Source organism: Mesoplodon bidens (assembly GCF_964165515.1).
Source record: "Mesoplodon bidens genome assembly, chromosome: 17".
Lineage (NCBI taxonomy): Eukaryota > Metazoa > Chordata > Mammalia > Artiodactyla > Ziphiidae > Mesoplodon > Mesoplodon bidens.
The window spans coordinates 18,886,650-18,900,877 of NC_138174.1; the positions used below are offsets into that span (position 1 = coordinate 18,886,650).

General features: G+C 34.3%; 2 protein-coding genes across 4 annotated transcripts in view; one reads left to right on the top strand and one right to left on the bottom strand.

The window, feature by feature from the left end:
* Positions 1 to 14,228, bottom strand: part of RB1 (RB transcriptional corepressor 1) — a 132,875-nt gene that overhangs the window by 34,514 nt on the left and 84,133 nt on the right. The window lies entirely within an intron of this gene.
* LPAR6 (lysophosphatidic acid receptor 6) lies at positions 7,181 to 9,864 on the top strand. The gene has a single exon (XM_081214868.1). The coding sequence runs from the start codon at positions 8,164 to 8,166 to the stop codon at positions 9,196 to 9,198; it is 1,035 nt and encodes a 344-aa protein (XP_081070994.1). The 5' UTR covers positions 7,181 to 8,163; the 3' UTR covers positions 9,199 to 9,864.

Below are 14,228 nucleotides of genomic sequence, written 5' to 3' on the forward strand. Positions count from 1 at the left end.
AAGGCTTGGCTTTAAAGGGGGTCCTTTTGTAGAGTCAGTCATTCCGGGCTTTGTTTGTAACCTTTCTGAGGCAGCACTGGTAACATCTGGCATTGACAGGAAATCCTCAAAATTTCCAAGAGTGTGAAATCAGTTGATTAAAATGAACATACTGGCAAAACCAATAAAAAGAAGTGATCATGGAAATTATGTTCTGGGAATGGATTACTAGTGGCTTAGAATCTTACTGATTAATTCTTCCATATGCCTTTGGGTATTAATATCTGTTAAAGAGTCAATCTTCTTCTTTGAATTCTGGCTGGGGTAAAAGCAAAACATCTACATAAATGCTTAAAGTCAGATGTGTTTCTGCTTTTAAATGTATTTGCAATAGTGTTCACGGAACTAGATCTTAAAAATCTGTCACTTGTAAAAAAAAAAAAGGAAAAAAGAAATTTAATCAAATGTATATATTCATTCCTCTTCTAGGAATTTAGAGTGAAACTAGTTATGAGGCATCCTTGAGAGAATTGAGGAGATAGTCACTCAAATCATTTTCTGTGTTTTTGGTTGAGAAAGACATGACTATACTAGTGGGACTATACCGACATTATTATCAGGCACAGCTCTAGTCTTTAAGACTTGAAATTGGAAACTTTTATTCAACTTTAAAGGCTAGCCTTCTCTAGACATCACCTTCTCTGAAGACCTTTTAATTGACTTGGTTGACTCTCATCTCCATGCTGTACAAACACATATTGTTAGCTGTATTGCAATTATTTCTTTGTTTTTTAACCCTAACTGATTGCATGAATATGTCTTAAAAGTGAGACATTTTAACTAAGTACGGTGGTAGTACAGAAAAGGAATTGATGAGATTGAAAGGTCTCCACAGAAAAATGGGATAAGATTTTAAGACGGGCAGATGAAGGAATGGGGAGCAGGAAGACACAGGAAAAAATGAGGAAGGGACAACTCAAGTGCTGACAGTGATAAACATGCTTGCTCAAGTTTTAAGTCTTATACCGCATTCCTGCTTCTCTTAATTTCCTTTATCTCTTTGCTTGAACCTGCTACAACCATCATTCCCGAGAACTTTTACTTTGCTATAAACCATTATACATTACCTTTTAAATCTTTCTTCTACTCCTACCCAACCCTACAATCTGATTCAATGCTTTGAACTTGGGCAGATGACTCATGCTCCAGTAAAGAGTAACATAAAGTGTTAAGTGTTTGCAGTAATGACCTAAAGGTAAATCATTTTCAAATGGTATCAATATAGTAATACTAAGTTTGTCTAGAATTTAATAAATCTTCCTGTTAGGCTAAAAGATCTTTTTATATAAAATAAACATTCTATCAAGATAAATTATAAATATTTTCTCAAGCTGAGAAAGTTTTGTTTCTAAATCTAAATAGAAAATTTATCATTAACAGGCTTCAGAAAAATCCAAAATGAGAAAACTGTTTTCATAGGTATAAATTTGAGATGGAAAAAGGCCCTGAAGAAACACTTCTCATCAAGGCAAACATTTGCTGCATTCAAAATGAATAAAATAAATTTAGAATATTTTTCTTACATTTAAAAATTTCACTGTTCCACACTTTCTTTGAAACTTGAACATATTTACTTCACATACTTTCTCATCCAATTTTTTTACGTATCTCATATTCTCAACGTTATTTTAGGTACAACTCCAATTATGGCCATCGAAACTTTTAATGAGAGAATACTTTAAAGTTTTGAACAATTCCTCTTTGATCAATTTTATACTAAAAGAACATAGTATCTCGTTTGTGTTTTGGAAAAGAAAGGTCTTTTATAGAAGAATGCTATAGAAATATAAAGGAAGGGCTTTTTTAAACGTTTAATCTTGACAGCATGATAAAATATTAACAAAGTTCTTCTCATACAATGAGACTCCTGGCTTAAGCAAAGAATAATTCTTGTACATATACAAACTGGTTTCAAAATTAGAAATCCTTAAACATAAAGAATGAAAAGTAACTTCTTGATTTGTTATACCTAAGAGTGAAAAAACTCAACCTAAAAGCTTAAGCATTCAAAGAATTGGAATCAGATATACAAACAGGAAAGCACATTTGAACAGTCCAACTCCCTCACTGTACAGCCAAGAAGCTAGAATCCTAGAAAGGTCAAGTTAATGCATATTAAGCTTCTCTGATTCTCTGCTTCTGCTCTTAACACAACACTTTCTTACTTTCCTATTTAAAATAAAAATAGAGGACTTCCCTGGTGGCGCAGTGGTTAAGAATCTGTCTGCCAATGCAGGGGACACGGGTTCAAGCCCTGGTCTGGGAAGATCCCACATGCTACGGAGCAACTAAGCCCGTGCACCACAACTACTGAGCCTGCGCTCTAGAGCCCGCGAGCCACAACTACTGAGCCTGCATGCCACAACTACTGAAGCCCGTGTGCCTAGAGGCCATGCTCCACAACAAGAGAAGCCACTGCAATGAGAAGCCCGTGCACTGCAACCAAGAGTAGCCCCCGCTCGCCGCAACTAAAGAAAGACCACGCACAGCAACGAAGACCCAACGCAGCCAAATATAAATAAATAAAATAAATAAATTAAAAAGTAAAAAGGACAGAATAACCCCCCCCAAAAAAATAAATAAATACACAGATTAACATTTAATTGCCTACATACACACATCTTAACTTCATTTATAAAGAATCTGCATTAGCAACTAATAGTTTAAGATTCCTTTTAGGCTATCCATAGAAAAAAACTTTCAAAATATTTCAGATTTCCAGATACTTCAGTGGAATAGCATACAGGATTTGCTAATCCTTCATTTCTTTAGACTGTGGTTTCTTACCTGTTCTTAGTCATAATCTTGTTTGAGAATCTAATCAAAGCCACAAGACCTGTTCCCAGGAGAATGTATACGACAGGGGTTTCAGCGATTTTAAGGTCCTCAGGTGAGATCCTTTGCACTATATTGTCAAATTTGCTTCAGCATAAACCAAACTACCACATATATTTGGACTATCTTAATCTTCCAACAAATAATACATTCTCCCAGAACCACAATTTGACATTGGGTGCTTTTCCTAAATTGAGGGCCAACAAGAAAGGGCACACGTTCTACCATTAGAACACAATCTGCTGTGGTTCATGTGTAAAGATTCACAATATATTTCTGAGATAAAGCAGTTTTTCCCTTGACACCCTGGAACATTTTCTTTCATTAAATGAAAACTACATAATCTACTATATTTTCCTTTTCTGCCCTGTGTCAAATGGAGCAGTTCCCCTTAGCCTATATTTTTCTGCCCTTCTCACACTGCTCCTCCCACCCTTCTCTTTCCCATGTTGTACTGGCTTTTATTCTTTTACTAATGTGTTAATGAATTTGTGTGTTAAGATTTTTATTTATTGCTTTTTGCAAACATTTATTACATTCAAAATGAATAATTTTTAGGATAATGGATATGACTAATATTTAGAATAATTTTCCTCACATTTCTCACATTTAAAAACTTTAACTGTTCCACACTGACTTTCTTTTTAAACTTCTTAAATGTAGGTATAATTTCTATAAAATAAAAATCTTAAATATTTAGTTCCATCAGTTTGGACAGTTTTAAAATTATAATCTGCTTTAAATCCTTTTTGGAAGCAAGAAGGGTATAAATCAATAAATAGTTGATTCATTCATGACTTGATCTGTGTCTGTCTGGCAGGGGAAACTGGTGGGACTAGAAGTAAGACAAGATAAGACACCATAACAACGATATAGATAAGAGTGACAGGGTTAGTCTAAAAAGATAGCAGAGAGAATAAAAAAGGGACAAGATAAAACTGGTATTACTATCAAGGCTAGAAATAACCAATATGAAAAAGAATAGAAGGGAAGAATGGCTGAGGAGCCCACTTTACACATTATTTGTTTATAACGGGTGTTCAACAAAGCCTATTTTGTTTTGTTTTGTTTTGTTTGATGCAAAATTGCCCATGTTTTATTTTATTTTTTTAACATCTTTATTGGAGTATAATTGCTTTACAATGGTGTTAGTTTCTGCTTTATATCCAAGTGAATTAGCTATACATATACATATATCCCCATATCCCCTCCCTCTTTCGTCTCCCTCCCACCCTCCCTATCCCACCCCTCTAGGTGGTCACAAAGCACCGAGCTGATCTCCCTGTGCTATGTGGCTGCTTCCCACTAGCTATCTATTTTACATTTGGTAGTGTATATATGTCAATGCTACTCTCTCACTTCGCCCCAGTTTACCCTTTTCCCTCTCTGTGTCCTCAAGTCCATTCCCTACGTCTGCATCTTTATTCCTGTCCTGCCCCCAGGTTCTTCAGGACCACTGTTTTGTTTTTTTTTTTTTTTTGTTTTTTTTTAGATTCCATATATATGTGTTAGCATACAGTATATGTTTTTCTCTTTCTGACTTACTTCACTCTGTATGACAGACCAAAGCCTATTTTCAATCAGGGATGGAAAAAGTCAGATTTCTTGCCTTCTCAAAGCCACAGTTGTAGCAGAAGTTTAGATAAGAACTCAGAAGTTACTCATATCCTTAAACTTATAATAGTTAACAGAATACTCTCTCTCAAACTGATAACAAAAAAATTAGTTACACAACTAAAACACCACTATACCATTACTATAGTGATGAATAAAACATGTACTTTATAGGCTAGCTGGTTATTGACCTGGCTTCTTGATGTAATAAAAATCTGAAAGTGATGAGTTATATAATGAGATTCATTAAATTTCAAATCAGCTGTAGTTATTTCAGCCCCTAAAAAAACTCATTCAAGAAACCAACTGATTCCCAGACTTAACTTTTAGAAGTATACAGATCTCACACTAAACTGGTTTGGTCTCTATCAAATACAAAAGCAACTATTAAATATCCTCGAGTTCTTGGATTCATTTAACTCCCTTTTGTAAGTAGTTACTCTACGATTCTCAAATCTTAACCTGAGGAATTTTAAAGGTATCTAATTTCACTTTGGATCCTTAATTAGAAGTCAAATTAAATGTCTTGAAAAATCTAGCATTCAATGACCTTCTTCCTGTTAAAACAGATAGCCCTTCTGCTACTGCTCTTCCTCAGTAGAAACAACTCTCAATAAAATTCCAGTTTATCAGTATAATTCATGCCTCAGCAAACACGTGAGTATCCACCAAGGGTCAAGCATTGTGTAAAACTGGAAATACAAACGTATACTAATATACTGATAATAACAAAAAGTTTAATTCAACGAACAGTGATCTATTTTTAAGTACCAGTAACTCAAACATGAAAAAACTACAAATGAACAGTTAAGTGAGTATTAAGTCAAGTGAATGACATCATCAATATGTGGAAGAATATTCCAATGTAGAATTAATACGTTTTATGGGACATTGCCATATTCAAAATGAAGGTAAAAGTAAACAAAGTCAGGGCATATAACTGCTTAAATTTAATTATTTAATGATGACTAGAGAAGAGATTATCAATCTGAAAGTCGATTACTGAGGAACTATAACAGAATTTTTTCTCCAGTGAGAATACAAGCTCATTAACTACTCTCCTCAATACTGTTCACTCTAGGTTTCCACCTGTCTCCTTATATGAACACACACTACCTCTTTTCCATACCAACGTGATACAAAGAAATTCAGCCCTTTAAGGTTTTAAGTTTACTGGTTGTAAGTAATACTCATATTTTTTTGTGTCACTTGATTATAGGTAAATTTCCTAGTCAAAACAACAAAAATAGATTATAATTCAGGGGGGATTCATCAACAAACAACAAAAGTTGCTAAGCATGAGAGTGAAGCCCAAATTAAAAAGGTACAAAATCAGAACAAAACACGTTACTGAAAAATATTAGTTTAAAATTAGCTAAGTAATTTATGAAAGAAAAATAAATTGCTCTTAAATTTCTCAAATTTCCTTAATTGATACCCGAAAGGAAGGGCTTCAGCCCAAATGAAACCAAACTAGAAAATAATAACAGTAAACCACAACTGGATATAGCCTTTTCTGAAAAATGGTAATTTAAAATAAAAGAAACATGTATGTGTCCACAGGTTGTGATATCCTCAATCCCTGAGGAAATAACATCTACATTCAACTACCCCTTTCCCACACATACTTTCTTCTGATTTCTTTGGGCTTTAAAAAATGAGTATACTTTAAATATATAAGAGAGAAACCACTCACATGAGCTTTTAAATGAAAACAAAATCTGACCCATATTCCAATACATAGTTAATGTCATATTAAGAGGGGTAAAGGGAGGGCTGGAGGGAATTAAAATTCCAAACCTAAAACTTAGCCAAGTAGTATAACTTTTATTTTCCAAAATTTATTTCAATGAATTTAGGGAAAATTTTTTTTGTTTAATAAGACACAATTTTGTTCTGTAAGATTAATACCACACCAAACATAAACATTTTAAAATTTATTCTTTGATCCGCCTGCCAATGCAGGAGACATGGGTTCGAGCCCTGGTCTGGGAAGATCCCACATGCTGCAGAGCAACTAAGCCCATGCGCCACAACCACTGAGTCTGTGCTCTAGAGCCCATGAGCCGCAACTACTGAGCCCGTGCGCCACAATTACTGAGCCCGCATGCTGCAACTACTGAAGCCCACGCGCCTAGAGCCCGTGCTCTGCAACAAGAGAAGCCACCGCAATGAGAAGCACGCACACCATGATGAAGAGTAGCCCCCCGCTCGCTGCAACTAGAGAAAGCCTGCACACAGCAATGAAGATCCAATGCAGCCAAAAATAAATAAATAAATAAATTTATAAAAAAATAAAATAAAATTTATTCTTTGGTGGAAGTGATTTAAAAAATTGGAAGTGCTATAAAATATTAATTTAATTTTATAGGAAAGAGGTAAGAATGTGAGAAAATTGTTTATCAAAAAGTAAAGAGATCCAGGATTGGAGCCACTCACAGTCATGGGAATTAAATTAAATCTTGAGGAGCAATTATGAAAAACAGAAGCCAAGGGTGGCAAAACTTGGTCTCTCAACTCAAATTCTTTTTATAACTAACTATTCAATTTCTCTCTTTTACAGTCAGTAAACAGATTTTTAAAATGTCATATTAAGATATCACTAACAATTTCAGTTTATAAATACACATACACATTTTAGTTCCAAAAAAAAGTCATATCCCAAACACAAAAGCAATCACATACTGATTTTTGTCCTCTCTCAATTACTACTACCAAAAAGAAAGAAAGAATAAAAAGAAAAAGAAAAAAAGAAAGAAAGAAAACTCCCTGAGAGGTGGCCAACATTCCAGAGGCATTTCTGCATAAAAAGAGGTAATGGGCAGACTGCTCAGCTGAACAGTCAGTGGCCCTTTGCAAGCCTCCTAGGTGTATTCCCAGCAGACACGTTATCAGATTAAAGGAACTGCAAACAAACTGGGCTGAAACCTTTCTTTGTCCAAGTCCAGCCTCTTCTTCCTGTGATGTCATATTACAAATCTAGCACGGCTTTCTTTCTTTTTCTCTTCAGAGAAAGCCCATCTCACAATACAGCTGGTAACCGAGGAAAAGGCCTCGATTCAGCAAGAGCTAACACGCTTAGGAATTTATTTCGGAACCTTTGAAAGACTCCTCTGCTTACCACCATCTGGGGTCCACTGCAGGAATACGGAAGAGGAAAACTTCATTTAGAAGGAGCAAGAAGTAAATGAGACCGAACTGGGAATGTTTAAGTCTCTGAAACTTTGCGTTGAAAAGCAAAATAAGATTGCTAACTTTAGCTTAAACATTCTGGAGCATAAAGAAACTTTCCTTTTGGAATATTCATCTTAACAACTGAAACAGAAGTTTACCAGACGAATAGTTTTCTTCCACCTCAGAACACAGCTTTTATTTAAAATTTATAATCCAATGGGTTGGCTTCACTGACTGCGTTTTTTAAACGTAGCCCTGGAATCACGGATTTTCTGGAGATTTGAAAATGAAAATATTTTCTTATTGAAGAACCAAGTGGAAACTTTACAGCAACAAATTTCATGTCTCTTTTGGAGGAAAAAGAAATATTTATAAAATCACGCAAAGACCCAAAGGATTTGCAAATACATTGGAGGTTATAAAGGGGTCACAATCTGAATACCAAAGGAGACTGCAGCTGACCAAAGGACTTCAACACTGTAAACTGGACGTGCCTTTATAATGGTAAGCAATAACAGCTCCCACTGCGTCTATGATGACTCCTTTAAGTACACTTTGTATGGGTGCATGTTTAGTATGGTGTTTGTGCTCGGGTTAATATCCAACTGTGTTGCCATATACATTTTCATCTGCACTCTCAAAGTGCGAAATGAAACAACAACATATATGATTAACTTGGCAATGTCAGACTTGCTTTTCGTTTTTACTTTACCCTTCAGGATATTTTACTTTGCAACACGGAATTGGCCATTTGGAGATTTACTTTGTAAAATTTCAGTGATGCTGTTTTATACCAACATGTACGGAAGCATTCTGTTCTTAACCTGTATTAGTGCCGACCGATTTCTGGCAATCGTCTACCCATTTAAGTCAAAGACTCTAAGAACCAAACGAAATGCAAAAATCGTTTGCATTGTTGTATGGTTAACTGTGATGGGAGGAAGTGCACCAGCAGTTTTTTTTCAGTCTACCCACTCTCAGGGTAACAATACCTCAGAAGCCTGCTTTGAAAATTTCCCAGAAGCCACATGGAAAACATATCTCTCAAGGATTGTAATTTTCATCGAAATAGTGGGATTTTTTATACCTCTAATTTTAAACGTAACTTGTTCTAGTATGGTGCTAAGAACTTTAAATAAACCTCTTACATTAAGTAGAAGCAAAATAAACAAAACTAAGGTTTTAAGAATGATTTTTGTACATTTGGTCATATTTTGTTTCTGTTTCGTGCCTTACAACATCAATCTTATTTTATATTCTCTTATGAGAACACAGACGTTTGTTAATTGCTCAGCAGCAACAGCGGTAAGGACCATGTACCCAATCACTCTCTGCATTGCTGTTTTAAACTGTTGCTTTGACCCTATAGTTTACTACTTCACGTCAGACACGATTCAGAATTCAATAAAAATGAAAAACTGGTCTACCAGGAGAAGCGACTCCAGATTCTCTGAAGTTCAAGGCACAGAGAACTTTATTCAACATAACCTACAGACCTTAAAAAATAAGATATTTGACAATGAATCTACAATATAAGCTGCCTTAAATAAAACCACTGGGACTTCACTGGGACAGAACTTCCAAGTTCCTTCAACTGTGAAAAGTGTTTTCTTGGACAACTACTTCTCCACCTCTGAAAGAAAATAAACATGTGGACATTTTAAGCTTTTAGTTTTAAAAAAATGTATTCGATGTGTTAAGCATTAAAATGTATTCTACTCTTGTATATACTCCATTTTATTTTTCTGAGCCATTTTGATTTATACCTTCCTCTTCATTAAAAAAAAAAAATCCCTAAAGTTGTTCAAACTCTAAAAGTAACTATGATGTAAGTCATGTGGTGACCATCTGTATGGTCTTTGAATGTTTTAGTAATTTTATACTGGATAATTAACAAATATTAAAAGTTTCATTTAAGTGTTTAATACTTTTATTCAGTATATATCTAATTTTGATTTCAATCTGAATTGAAACTACTAATCATGTTTCTTAAACTATAACAACATAAATGAGAAAGAGTAATTTGAAATATTCAATAAGCGTTTTTACAGCATTTTTCAAAAAACAGTAAAGAATGTAGTAGTGTTCTGTAGAATGACATACTGACACTATTTGAGGCTCTCAAGCAGTCACACTCAGAGATAATATTTAGGATTTTGTCTTTGTATGCAATTCGTAAAAAGCAGATGCTATCCACACAGTATAGTATGTTTTAAAATTACTCTTTTGATCCATTTTCTGCATTTAACAGCAGCCAATTTAAAAATGATATATGCCACAAAAACTGAGAAGGAGGAAACTAACAAAATGTTATTTTGCTAAGTAAATTAAAAAAAATACTATTACAGGTACACTTTAAAGGTGTATCACAATAAATAACCTGTATTTTAAGTATTTTAGATCAGAGAAGCAACCTAGATAGTGAGCTATAATACTTGGCACTTAGAAAGTGATCAATATATATCTTTGGACCACTGAAGCCACTGAACAGCTGAATATATTATTTCAAGTAGGCAAAATGTTACTGTATGTCAAAATAATTTATGAAGTAAGGAAATAGTTGTTTCCATAAAAAGCAGCAAAACTGCAGGGCCAAATAACCAAGTACAATTACATTTTCATTTCACTAAACATAAAAAAGGTATTGCTTTGAGCTATAATTTAGATATAAAGCGCCAATTACACTGAAACTTTTTCATTTTCCAACATCTTTCTTTTCAAATTCAAGCAGTTTTCCAAAGTTAGCTAAAAAAATATTCTTTTTACTTGAGAAGAAAGACATATAATTAAATTTAGCATTCAATGTATCTGATTTTAACATTTTCAATCTTTCAAGTCCTGAATACAACTTTGGACAAACACTCCTTGTTTTAAAGATTTAAATTTGATTTTTGCTGTTCTCTGGATTTGAGCTGCAATGACTTCAAATAAATTATAGTAAGTAAGTAAGGTAAATAAGCAAAACTGTTTTCAAAAAAAATAACAGTGGGGGATTTTCTTTAGAGAGCTATAACTTCCTTTAGATAAACCTAAAGCAAAAGAAATCCTTAAAAAAAAAAAAAAACTAGTGAAGAAATTAAGCATAGTTCTTTACATCCCAAGAGAAGTATATATGTTGTAAACATGTTTTCTTCAATTGATGCTGAAGTGCCTTTATTTGATATTCTTCAGAAAAAACAAATACATTAAGCACTCTAAAGATGTATTTTTGAGTTGGAAAGCAACTAACAACTTAACGATGTGGAAGAAAGGGGCAGTGAGTTTGTAACAGATTTCTCAGAACTTTCCTCTGCTTAAATATCTGTAAGCAAGATCTCAAAGCATGGATGTTATTTTAAAATACAAGCAAAATAGTCATCAGAGAGTTATTACTGTGCTCACTCGAGAAACTTTTGTTGCCCGCTTGTCAACAGGAAGATGAGTCAAAGGTTTTATAAGATTCTTCACAAAGTAATACATAACAGATAAGTATTAGTTTTCTCATCCAGAACTTCAAATCCTGGGTAAATCTTAACTACAGGGACAGAAAGGGTACTAAAGTTATTTTCCTCTGTTAGCACTGCACTTTAAAGTAAATTATACATTTAGAAGGTTTTCTCTTTCCCCTTTACCCAGAAAACCTGTATTTATGGAACTCTGAGAATTCACTTTTTGTTTCCTTAGAGTGACAATACAACCCCCCTCCCCGCCCCGCAGACACTGTGCCCACTGTTTTTAACATCTTTATAAAAGAGTAGATGATTTATCTCATCTTCCTTTCCATATTAACTTCCCTCAAAGGAAAAGAAGTAAGACGAAAAAAGTTTTGAGGCGTGGAAAACACCTTTCCAGCATCCTAATGATTGGTTCTGAACTCAGAAATGATCTTTTCTAAGAAAATATCAACCAAGTAGCTAGTTTACCAAAACAATGTATGAAAATATATGTATTATATCCATACATTAAAAGGAACGTAAGACACTACTTTATCAAGGAGTTTTGTCTTCATATTCTACATTCGAAATACCGTAAGTAAATTTGAGGTATAAATCCTAATTACAGAATTGGTATTTAAAGAATCAGTCACTCATTTGAGGAACATAAAATAGAAAATTGAACATCAGCAAATTTCATATACCCAACTGAGAAACATTTAATTTATGACTGGTATGCAGCCAGCAAGAATCTGAAGCAACTGCAATTTTGGACCTCTGATGAACGAGGTACCTGGTCTTTTGTCAATGTATTAAGTTACTATCGCCTTGCAGAATCTTAACTATCTCCCAACACCCAAACTTTTTAATGCCTGCATGCCAAATCTAATCACAGATGTCACAAATGAGGGAAGATGTGACCTGGGTGCTCTTAGTTGTGAATGAACTTTTATATATAAGATTTTATAAACAATGCTTCCTAGTGGATGAATCTTAAGGTAATCCTAAGGGAAATTGTTTTTAAAAAGCTCTTTTGAGCTATCCTGAAAACCAAATCATCCATTTATAACATGACTTCTAAGAAATAAATTCCAAATTAAAAAGAACAAATGGACAAATTTAAGGACACAGAACATATTTAAATCAACCAGATTATTTAATGATCAACAGTATTTCTTAAATAGCAGCATTTTCCAGAGATCAACATATACACTGTCCTAAAAATCACTAATTCTCAAATTTCTATTTTATCTCTTTCTTCATCTTTTTTTCTTGATGTCTGCTACCCATTTTTTGACAGTCAATTTTATAAAAGTACAAAGAATATCAATTAAACAGGGCAACAGACAGAGATAATTAAAGAGTATGAAATTAAATCCAGGCAAACTTTTTTAGCAAGTCTTTCCCCTTCCTCCATCTCTCAAAAAGATTTATTCCAGGGACTTCCCTGGTGACGCAGTGGTTAAGAATCCACCTGCCAATGCAGGGGACACAGGTTCGAGCCCTGGTCCAGGAAGATCCCACATGCCGCGGAGCAACTAAGCCCGTGCGCCACAACTACTGAGTCTGCTCTCTAGAGCCCGTGAGCCACAACTACTGAGACCGTGAGCCACAACTACTGAAGCCCATGTGCCTAGAGCCCATGCTCTGCAACAAGGGAAGCCACTGTAATGAGAAGCCCGCGCAGCGCAACGAAGAGTAGCCCCCACTCGCTGCAACTAGAGAAAGCCAGCGGGCAGCAACAAAGACCCAAGACAGACAAAAATAAATAAATAAATAAACAAATTTATTAAAAAAAAAAAAAAGATGTATTCCAGTAACTCCTTAAAAGGGTACAAAATTACCAGTGCTAGAAGCAGTGGCCAAAACAGAATTCAATATACAGGACTGCAGAAGTAGAGATAATTCATGAATTTAATAATCAGTTTTAAACTCAAAACTTGCTTTACTCATATAGATTCAACCAATCAGATACCTTTTGAAAATAATTAAAGTTAAATAAATATTTATGGCCAACAGGAACATGAAAAGATGTTCAATATCACTAATTATTAGGGAAATGCAAATCAAAACCACAATATCACTTCACACCTGTCAGAATGACTATTCTCAAACTGTGTTGATGAGGATGTGAAGAAAAGGGAACCCTCTTACAGTGCTGGTAGAAATGTAAATTGGTATAGCAACTATGGAAAACAGTATGGAGATTCCTCAAAAAAATTAAGAATAGAACTACTATATGATCTAGCTGTTCCCCTTGTGAGTATTTATCTGAAGAATACAAAAACACTCGTTTGAAAAGATACATACACCTCTATGGTCACTGTACCATTATTTACAATAGCCAAGATATGGAAACCACCTAAAAGCCCATCAATGGATTAATGGATAAAGAATTTGTTATATATTTCTTTGAATAAATGGTACTCAGCCATAAAAAAAAAAGTCTTGCCATTTGTGACAACATGGATGGATCTAGGAGGTATTATGTTAAGTGAAATAAGTCAAATGGAGGAAGATAAATACCAAATGATTTTACTCATGTGGAATCTAAGAAAACAAAACAAATGAACAAACAAAACAAAAACAGACTTATAGATACAGAGAACAGACTGGTGATTACTAGAGAGAAAGGGCTAAGGGGTGGGTGAACTGGGTGAAGGGGATTTACTGTATGGTGATCAATGGTCACTAGATTTTTGGTGATGATCTTTTTGTAGTGTATCCAGCTGTCAAATTACAATGTGAAATTTATATAATATTATATACCAATTTTACCTAAATAAAAATAGGAATATCTACAAAAAAAAAAGAATGAGAAACAAATATGTATTTTTACAGCAAAGTTATAGCTATTAGCCATAGGATGAATGTGCTGAGTTCCATTATCTTCCATCAAAATGAATTCTGGTAAATTCATAATTTAAAACTGAAAGAGTCTGGAGGTCATCTGATACAACTACTTCACCTTAGGTAGAAGAAACTGAAGAACTAAAAGGCTAAGTAACTTCATAAGGTCACATACAAGTTAAGGTAGAGCCAGATAAGAATCTGGTTTTTCTGACTTGTCTATTCCTTTAATGGTGGTAAGGGAAGTAGCACATGCAAAGGCCCTGCTGGAGAGAATGTGGTATATTGAAAGGATTAAACCAA